An 11,120-nucleotide genomic window follows, 5' to 3' on the forward strand; every position below is an offset into this window, starting at 1 on the left:
TCTTGAATCAATAAAACCAAGAACTACCTTCATTTTCAAGGTCAGAACTTAACTTTTATATTATTCACAAAACTTATTGATCCTCACTATATTATAGCACAGACTTTATGTCAAGAAATCTAGAATGCATTAATGAATAATGGAGGCAGTATATAGAAGTATATAGAAGTATACGCCCTCTTATATAGTCGGTTTGTATTCACCTGAGCCCTCATTTCTTGTTAATAACTCTTGTTACATGGGCCAGCTGCCCAAACATTTAGAAACGCTGTGAAGCCCTTTAAACACTGGTACTGTTAATCAAAAATGTGTTTTGATACAGGCAAAAACAAGTGAGTTATGAGGCATTAAAATTATCCCATACATTTAGTATGGACAATTCAGGAGCGCAAACATGTTTACAACATGAAAACATGCTTGTTCCAGTACAAAACCATTGGGAGTGAACACATGTTCACTTCTTTTATAATTACTGTATTTGGCAGGGTCTCAGGTGAACGCATATCAACTATAGGAGGGATATTTTACCTCCTATTTCTCATTAATACATTCCTAGCAGTACTAAATGGCATTTATACACCACTTTTTCTCTAGAAGTAAGGTGTGAAAGTGGTACGTGCAGTATCATACTGTGAAAATCTCTTCTGCTTCAAGCAACTGTTACTCATGACAGTTAGTTATTCAGTTAAGTAAATATGTAACAGCTATACCATAGCCAAAAGGGATTTGCCTGATATAAATTCCCAAGCCTGATGGCCAGAGGCTTGCAATGTATCAGGGAAATGCCAAATGACTATGATATATACAACTTGGGTGTGCTCACCTAATAGGTGTAACGACAAACCTACATTTACCTCATTTGCTTGATACAAAGGTATCTAAACATCATTTGTGGGTTTAAAGTGTGGGCTATGGTACTTGCAAAACAGTCTATATAGCCTTTACACTATGCTTTTCTAAAGAAGTGATTGTGGATTTCAATAGTTTTAGTGGTACCATTTCTAGTCATTACACTTGAATTTTGCTAAGGCACTAAGGTAAGTACTTAAGAGTATAGGTTACTGACCTTGAGAACATCGGAACCATCCTATCACATTGTTGAAATGTGCTGTGTACTAGTGTGTAGAAAAACAATCCCCACTAGCCAATGATGCCTAGATGCTCAACAATATAATTAATTTATCCTTCATGAGAATGATTAACCTAACTGAACTAAAATATTAGAGTCTATGTTAGGGTCCACAATCTGTAACATCAACTTTTACAAATCAACCCCCCTACCATTGTGGGATGTTCATCATAGTACCCTATTGCTAGACCTACCATGAAAAAACCGGAGGCATGGTTGCTGTCTTCATCAAAATATCACTTTTAGTATCTCACAGATGCAAATTTAAGTTTGCTTCACACAAATTAAAAGGCTAGATGAAGCTTTCTACTTAGCCAGATCTTATCTAGAATTATAAGTTAATAATTATGCACAGTAATAAGCAAATGATTCACTGGATTCCCAGTACAAGGGTGTTTACTCTAACAATCAAGAAACAAAATGCAAAATTTTGAATTGAAGGTTTGTGCTTTTCTCGGTTTAGTTTTGGATATTTTGCAACATGATACACTGTAGTATTTAGGATGATCTAGTAAAGATTTGAAGCCACTGTGGAGCATGACAGGTGGAATCAAATTTGAATTGCCTCCAGCGGTAAAGAGCTTTGAACAACTATGGATGATTGACAACCACTAGTGTCAACTATTCAGGGACATCTTTTGCCATGATCAATAATAGATGGCTACAGAAGCACTGGAAATGGCTAGAGGGTACAATGTAATTCCTTAGTGCTGCAGAAAATTTTGACACTCATCAACCAGATTGTGAGAAGTCTCAGATCCTTTCCAGACTAACATTGTAGACAGACTACACATCCAACCTTATCACAACACTGTGAAGAATAGTTAGCTTTCCTTGTCTTGGCTGGTAGGGCAGCTTCAATTCAAAAATTCGCACTTTGTTTCTTGACTTTTAAAAGAAGGCACTATATTGTGCCAAGAATTCAGTGAATCATTTGCTTATTAGCTACTGTGTGTACTTTTAACTACAATAACTCTAGATAAGATCTGGCAAAGTATATAACAATTTTCATTAAGTCCTTTGCGTGAATACAAATTTTAATAATAAATTTTGAATATCATGATAATTTCTGTGAAGGCAACAATTGTGCCTCCGATTTCATAGTAGATCTACAGTAGCGATGGGATACTACAATGAACATCACGCAATGGTAGGGGGATCAATTTGTAAAAGTTGAGAGCTTAAATTGTGGACCCTATATATGCTATACTCATTGACAAACCTACAATATAAAACTTTAAGCAGCTCAATATACAGAGGCAGATCCAGGAGCTGGCAAGGGGAGAGCCAGATTCTCTTGTTAGTTGCTGCAGCAAATGATCACCTCTTTGTAGTCTTACTGTTGATTTTGTGATTTTAACCTTTGCAGATGGTTGTGAAGTCTTAAAAGGCTATTATTACTGTCTTTAAAAGTAGCAACATGATAATTATTTTTAGAGGCGCTTAGTATGTACGAAGGTGCTGGGTGACAATTTTATAGCTGGTTTGACTGATTCACTTTGGTTTTAGGTGAATTTCTAATCATAAACGCTATTAAAATGTGCATATTTTCATGAGTTAGAAGGCCTGACGTAAAGTCTAATAGTGATGTAGTAAAACAATGTTCACCATAGTAATTTATTAGTTGGAATGGCCTTCTTCTTGCTTCTTCTTTATTAACACAGAGGAGTACAAGGAAAACACTATACCTTGATTGACTTGCCAGTTCATGGTGCACAGATTGAGCCAAATCCCATCTTCGTAGCTTGTTTCAACCATGAGTTGTGATCGATTGTCTAATGCACTTATCAATATTATCTCCCACCTACCCCCTCCCAGGCGTAGTGGGGGAAATGGTGGGGATTTGACTTTTTGAAAAATCTAATTCTTCACCCATGGGGGAATGACTAGTGGTCAAATCTCCATGTAGTATGGCCATAAGGCACTTTAGGAAACAGGTCAATTCTTTTAGCTTGTAAGTTAAAACAAATGCCTAAAATTTTGAGTGGTCAAATGCCCCACTAGTGTGGTAGAGTTTCAGATAAAATCAGGTCAAAATCCCCCACTAATCTCCTAGTAAGCCTGGGAGGGAGATAGTGGGGCTTAACATTGATAGGTGCATAAGTGCCTGTAAATTATTTTGAATATGGTTGCTGTACAAATCAAGTTTATCAATGTTCCCAACTGTCATGTCAAAACATACTATTGGGATTTGTCAAGTGAAGCCACAGAAATATTTTTTTTCACAACACTGAATTTCACCCTTAGTTCTTAGGAATTATACATCAAAACAACCTAAAACATAATCTATATCATTTTAACAGCCTTAGCTTGGCTGAACTGGTCGATTGAAAAACCTCATCGATAGCCATTTTCCTTTCCCTATACAAAATCCATGTATTTTGCATGATACTACAAATTGCAGAAGTACAAGCATTAGCAATTTAGCACTCATAATCTCTACAGCACAATATACAACAAAAGAAAACCCTTGAATTGCTCCACCTGAACTTTTGTTGTAACGTTACCATAGTAGCATTTATTCACTGTTGATTACAACATAATATGCGCTCCATACAAAACTGCATTGAAGAATTTAATTACTCGGGTGGACAAACCCCGAAAGTACAACTTGTTACACTTGACCAAATTAGCCAAACTTGGTATCATACGATGTGTTGAAGTTTACGGATTAAGAATCCACCCGAACTGAGTTGTTAAATGGTTATTTTACAAAGATGCACTACAGAAAGTGAAAAAAAACCAGGTTTTTTAGTGTATTAGTATGCACCTTGATTTTGCCATACAAGACTACCTTCTGCCTTTTCCCTTTATACTCTATTAAATACTACACAAATCGCCTGTCATCAAGGAGTATGATGAACCATATCCCATCTCCGTAAACCATAGTATGCGGAAGTTATGGTACTGTGTTCAAAAGGTAGTGTTATTATGCAACGTAATCTCAAAGCCATACAAATGTAATGTATGGAAAATTTGACAAATGTTTTGATATATCAAGCGCTATAACCCCAAGATGATTCATCATAAAAGGATGAAACTTTGGCTGTCCACTCTTTTGTTACTATACAGAGATGCAATAAACTGGGATTTGAGGAATGTGCGAAAACACCCGGTTTTTGCTCAGCTGGTCACATAATTATAGTAGTGATTCTTTTTAAATGCTAGAACCTTGTGAAAAGCACCATGAAGGAACATTTGGGCTACTGTATACCTGGCTATTAATTGACATTTTTTGGGAAAAACTGCTAACCTTATACATGTAATTGTAAACTCATCCTATGCTAGATGATATACTTGTGGATAAGCCTCATGCATGCCTGGTGTATTCAAAGAAGGATTCAACAACATGTGCTCAGAACAAAAAATTTAAATTTAAACACAAAGTAGAATTATGTACTCTTGGTACAGAGTCAGTGATTATACAGTATTCTATTAGCCTGCTAGCCACTCTGCAACAATTATCATGATGCCTTAGTATTATTCATCAAATAGCAGTGCCATGAACAACAGGGTTTTATAAATCTGATTGTTTACAATGTATTCAGACATACCACAACACCCGCGTATGTAATGCAAAGTGAACATGTGCAGTATTGGGAGTAATGCATTACATAAGTAACGCGTTACGTAATATTATTACTTTTGTGGCAACTAAGTAATATAATGAAATACGCTATAAAAACGGGTAATATAACTCAAGTTACTTTACTTACAAATGTAACGCATTACCTAAGTAATATAGTTACTGTAGCGAGTCTAATGTTATGTAATATTATTGCTACAAATAACGAAGTTACTAATCTTGTTAGTTATCCTCTGAGTAACGCCTAGCAACGAAGCCTACTGAATGAAACTTATTCACCAACTTCTTACTTAAAACCAAGATTTGCACATTGTCCAACAACACAATCATGTCACGTGATAAAGTGGTAGTTTCACACGTGACAGCTTAAGGCTGTGGACAGAAAGTAATATAATATGTAATATTATTATAGTTACTTTATTTTATGAGTAATATGTAACTGTAACTAAATAGTTCAGTTGCAAGTAATATGTAATATGTAACTAGTTACTTTTACAAAGTACCTTGCCCAACACTGACATGTGCATGCATGGTACTTAAAACCAAGATTTGCACATTGTCCAACAACACAATCATGTCACGTGATAAAGTGGTAGTTTCACACGTGACAGCTTAAGGCTGTGGACAGAAAGTAATATAATATGTAATATTATTATAGTTACTTTATTTTATGAGTAATATGTAACTGTAACTAAATAGTTCAGTTGCAAGTAATATGTAATATGTAACTAGTTACTTTTACAAAGTACCTTGCCCAACACTGACATGTGCATGCATGGTCATCAAAAATATTTTGCCAAGCAGTGATTGCAAGGAAGGAGATATTTTAGTGTAGAATAGTTGATTCACTGTCTGACATTGTGATGAAAGCAATGCACATTAGTAGCCTTCAAAATGTAATTGCATTTGCTACAAAGGAATGTATCAATCTAGAAACAACTCATGCATTTTGCATCATTACAATCCACCTGGGTATAACACTTGAACACGGTTGCTGTGTAGTGTTATTAATTACTCCTCAGTTGCCTAATATCTGGTAGCTATAGCTAGCTAGTCAATGTTGATGAAATGACTCATGCATGCATTGCAATTACACCTGGAAATATACCTGGACACAAGTTGCTACGTATGTAGTGTTTTAATTATTACTCTTAGCTGCTTGTTTCTTGCTCAGTCTAGAAATCAAAGGTTTTTAAAATAAAAGAATGTAGTACTGACAATGGATTACATATTCACAGAGGCCATTGCAGACACACATTTATTTAATAATTTATATATGGGATCGAATAGAAAGTAGATTCCTTACCTCACACAGTCACGCTAAGGTGTTCAGCAATTAAGTATTAGCATACTTAATATTAAACATTCATTATAGCAAGGTGTGGTACTACACCTAGCAATAGAGCTATTTTGCTAATGGGCTGTGAGCAATTTATATACATGAACTCAGTTGAAACTATGTCTTTGGACCTTGGCTTTATATCCAGTTGGAAATTCATGACTATACTTCAAATTTGACTGTAAAATTTCAGATTTCAATCAAGCTTTTAGTAATTAAACTTATCCAGATTTCAATGGATTTTGCTTTAAACATTTTCAGAGGAGGTTGGTCACACAATCATGAAATTACAATTGTCCCAGTATGCTTAACAGCTAGGAAAGCAGTGCATTGTACTGACAAGGTTATGAATGTCCCTGGGGCACAGTGATATATATATACAATCCATCCTTTAGAATAATGGGAAGTGTCAGTGTTCAATTATATTAATTCAACATGCATTTCAACATTTCTTTGAGATCACATAATGAAAATGATGAAGCATGACCAACCTCCACTGAAGGCACTGTATTTTACTCAGGAAGCCATGAAGGACCTTCGTTTATCATGTAATCGACAGTATATTGAGTTACGTATGTGTAACAAATTTCAATCGATGATATTTCATGGAGCCACTGTCCATCTATGAAGAATCTCAGGCTACACTTAGACAAGAAACACAGGATGTTTGCTGCAGCCACCAATGATCTAAATAAGGATTTGTGGGTTTGGGGTGTCTAGACTCTGTAATTAATGAATAGACTTTGTGGGCATACTATAACCACTCTCTGAGGGAGGTAGCCAGGACAGTACTATCATTACTCATCAATGTTAAAGTCATCTAGGTGAATGCATATAATTATAACACTGAAGAGGCAAACTTTCTGCATGTACTGTAAGCAGTAGTGGCTTATGGTTTGTACAGTTGGCATTTAGATGATATAGTGGTTGTGATTGCACCTAGGTGGACTATTATTGGTTGTAATGTTTGGTCTACATGTTAATAGCCTTTATACAAGGAAGATAAACTTATGGACATTCAAGCAAGCAATGTGAATCCATCACAGCTATTCTCACATGGTTGGGTTCGCTAAGGCTTGCACCAATTAGATTCAATCTCGTAGCTATAAAATTTTGGTTTACCTAAAGTTTGATGTGTAGCTACTCAGGCAAACCCAAAAGTTAACAGTTCATAACCATAAAACGAGCAGTGACAGTTATTAAACTGACGCAATAGCTATAGTTTGTGGCTACTTTCTGTAACTACATATACGTAGCTATGTAGCTAGTAAAGTTGTGGCAAATATCAGTCCGCTACTCATAACAATGTGATCTAATGTCCTCAGTAACGCACCTGGTGCTCAAAACATGGTAGAAGCCATTCAAGTACTCGTGATGTACGGCGCGTGTGTACTATTGGAGTATGGTATTTTGTGACGGAACCTTACGCTTGTAATCGAAGCATTATGTCACCATATAAAATACGCAGTGTACTACCGTAGCTACTAGCCAGCTACGTACAGGCGTAGATAGTGAGGTACATATTTCGTGTGAATGTGTTATACTCACCTTGCAATTTCGCTCCAAGCAAAGAAACTATCAGAAGCAGATTCGTTAAATGTCTCGATGTAGACGCCATTGCTAATTCCGCAAACTGATCAAGAAAATACCCTGGGTTTACCCATCAGCAACCACTGCCCGCAAGTTAAGATTGGTTTCCTTTTCTTTTAAGGCGTGGTCGTTTTACCGTAACCTTACCGCATACTTTCCGAATTTGCTAAGTCAAAAATGTATTATGGCCAATGGGGGAAGCAAACGTTTCGGTTAATTTTAGCATGTTAGTACTATATAGCCAGCTTTTAGTACAGAAAGTGTGTTATAGTATTAGGTTCGAACCAAAACATATTCAGCGTGTAAGGTTAAGACTTAAGGATGAAAGAGAAGGTGATTTCCTCTCAATCTCGGATTTTGGGAAAGCGCCGAAAACATTCTTCTTAAGACCTCGCTACTAGTCAGAATGATAGACTGAGTGGCTTTAAAACGTTATTATTATTATTATTACTGTGTCAGCTTCGCAAGCGAAGACTTTACACGGGGGGGGGGGGGGTTTATGCAATTACAATTGATTAATTTGATTCTTAAATTCAATAGAGGTACGTTTTGTATCTTTAAAGAATCCGTACCGTTTGCTAAGCTATTTTTAACAATGGGTTTTTGTTGACTTCTTTCCAAAACGTAACACGGAAACACGCGTCTGCTCGCGTTTCACAAGGACACGCCCTAAAAAGCCAACTCGTCTATATGAATTCCGGGACGTTCCGGAGAGTTATTAACTCACGTAGCTAGTCTCCTTTTCTTACTACGTAGTATAGAGGAGGGTGAATCTACGTAGCTAAGTTATATGGGTCATTCCATGTCAAATCAACAAGGAATTTAGGGTCACCTCTCGGATTTTGACGAAACTTGGTGTGTTTGTAGTACCTGTGGTGCTTATCACTCATGCAAATTTTTAGATCCATACATTCCATAGCTTCTGATTTATATTTTGAATATTTCATGAAAATTTGGTCCATCTCTAGTCACAAAATCAACTGCAACTTTGTACTATGTAAATACTTTTAAACACAATTTTCACTGATGGAAGACTGTTGACTGACCTTTCCAGTGATCCCTAAATTATGGGATATCTACTAATTATGGTTCAAAAGTACTTCATTGAAAACTTTAATCCTTTATATTTTGAAAAATGCTGCTTGAAAGTTTTCAAATTCTTTTGTGAATAATGATTGGGTCATAGTCTATGTTTGATAAAATTTTTGTGGTGGGACCACAATGGGTTCAAGAGATATAATGAATTATGTTGTGGTATGCGGTGGAATTTGCAGTCTATTATTGCTGTATTGCACTGTTAAAAATGAAGTGCTATGATAGCACCTAAAAATGCTATGGTAGCACCTAAAAGTGCTAAATTTTGACTGCTCTAGTCAAAAAATAGCACCTAGAGGTGCTACCATAGCACTTCATTTTTAACAGTGTGGGGTGTACACCTCCAATAACCACTCGCAACAAGGCCATGCCAAGTTTGTCTTACAGAGTGTAGGTGTCTAGGTACATTGCAACCTGTACTAGTGACCACCTGTATTGAAAGACCATCTATAAGCTGCAGTTAATTTATACTTTAATTGGATCTTAATGTATAGCACAAAGCATCAATCTTTTCTAGCAAATCCAAAATGGTCCTTATTAGACAGGTTGACTATATAAATGAGATCATCATGCATCCATAAACACATTAATGTTGTACCATCTCTTCAGTTATACCTTATTTATTAAGTAATATCTTGCCGTAGTGCACTTACATACATATCCCCACTCTACACTATTCAAGTTACGTACATGGCTGCATAGGTACAACACTCAAAAAGGATATCTGGGTACCTTGATAGCCTCACGATCTTACTTTATAATTGTACATACATTTTGGACCCAAGACAAGTCTGTGGTTTCTCAAAAATGAACACTTCAAGGGAATAGAAGAGTTACACTATATATACAGTAGATGCACTACTTGTACCAAGAGTTTTTATATTATTAACACTTGCTTGCACCTCAATGCGTGATTTATAGACTAAAATTAATGGTTTTTCAAAGTATTTTATGTTCACGTTTTGAAGATCAGTACAGGTAAATGTTAAATATGTGGTCAACATGTTTACTTCCTACGTGAGTATGTGTATGAATTTATGACTTGATCTTCAAAGTGGTCGTAAATGTAATGTAATTAATTTCACATATTAATTAAGGTGCAAGTAATGCATGTATATGGTAAAAACCCTCCATTGCTAGGACCATAATAAAGTGCTCATATTACAGAGGCCACAGAAGTATCTTGGTATAAATGTATGTGCACCACTAGGTGTCCTCATTATCAAGGTATCCTCTGAGGAGTTCTGTTGTATGTACCTATGCAGCCACATACGGAACTTAAATATGGCTAAGTCCACTACAGTGGGATTAAACTTAATAAAGAAGGTACTTGTGAAGAGATGGTACAACATTTACATGATGTTTATGGACACATGGTGGTCAGATCTATAATTTATAGTCAACCTGTTTGATAAGGACCATTTTTGGATTTGCTAGAAAGGGTTGATACTTTGGTGCTATACATTAAAAAATTATAACTTAACTGCAGCATATAGATGGCCTTTCAATACAGGTGGTCACTAATACAAGTTGTAGTGTACCTAGACACCTTCACTCTGTAAGACAAACTTGGCAAAGCTTTGTTGTGAGTGGTTATTGGAGGTGTACACTCCAATACAGCAATAATGGCTTGCAAATTCCACCACATACCACAACATAATTCATTATATCTCTTGAGTCCATTGTGGTCCCATCACAAAAATTTCATCAAACATAGACTATGACCTAATCATTATTCACAAAAGAATTTGAAAAATTTCAAGCAGTATTTTTCAAAATATAAAGGATTAAAGTTTTCAATGAAGTACTTTTGAACCATAATTAAGTAGATATCCCATAATTTAGGGATCACTGGAAAGGTCAGTCAACAGTCTTCCATCAGTGAAAATTGTGTTTAAAAATATTTACACAGTGTAAAGTTGCAGTCAATTTTATAACTAGAGATGGACCAAATTTTCATGAAATATTCAAAATATTTGTAGTCATAAATCAGAAACTATGGAATGTATGGAGCTAAAATTTTGTATGGGTGATAAACACCACAGGTACTACAAACACATTAAGTTTCGTCAAAATCCGAGAGGTGACCCTAAATTCCTTGTTGATTTGACATGGAATGACCCATATAGTCTTCTCTGGTTAGTCTTGTGTGACCAGACAGCTTTTTTCTCTTCATGTCATTGGGTAGGGAGAAAAAAGAGTTTGGTCCTGTTCAAACCCCACAATCGTGTTGACACGTCATGTGGTAGCTAACGTCACAAGTAGCCGTTCCAGCTGTGCGCTTAAACTCCACTGTAATAAGCTACTGCCGCAATAACCAAATCTTCGCTTACCTGTGAATCAGTGTTCGCCCTCCAGTGCCTAGCTAACTGGTAAAGCAG

General features: G+C 36.1%; 1 protein-coding gene across 6 annotated transcripts in view; it reads right to left on the reverse strand.

Moving 5' to 3' along the window:
* Positions 1-7,732, reverse strand: part of LOC136260591 (uncharacterized) — an 81,313-nt gene extending 73,581 nt beyond the window's left edge. For all 6 annotated transcript variants that reach the window (XR_010703623.1, XR_010703624.1, XM_066054396.1 and 3 more), the window contains exon 1: positions 7,603-7,732. Coding sequence is in view for 4 of the 6 variants with exons in the window: in XM_066054396.1 (XP_065910468.1) it covers positions 7,603-7,672 (70 nt within the window). In the remaining 2 variants the exon portion in view is untranslated. The remainder of the gene's footprint in view (positions 1-7,602) is intronic.
* Positions 7,733-11,120: the final 3,388 nt, after the last annotated feature.

The sequence above is a fragment of the Dysidea avara genome, chromosome 1 (genome assembly GCF_963678975.1).
Source record: "Dysidea avara chromosome 1, odDysAvar1.4, whole genome shotgun sequence".
NCBI classification, from domain to species: domain Eukaryota; kingdom Metazoa; phylum Porifera; class Demospongiae; order Dictyoceratida; family Dysideidae; genus Dysidea; species Dysidea avara.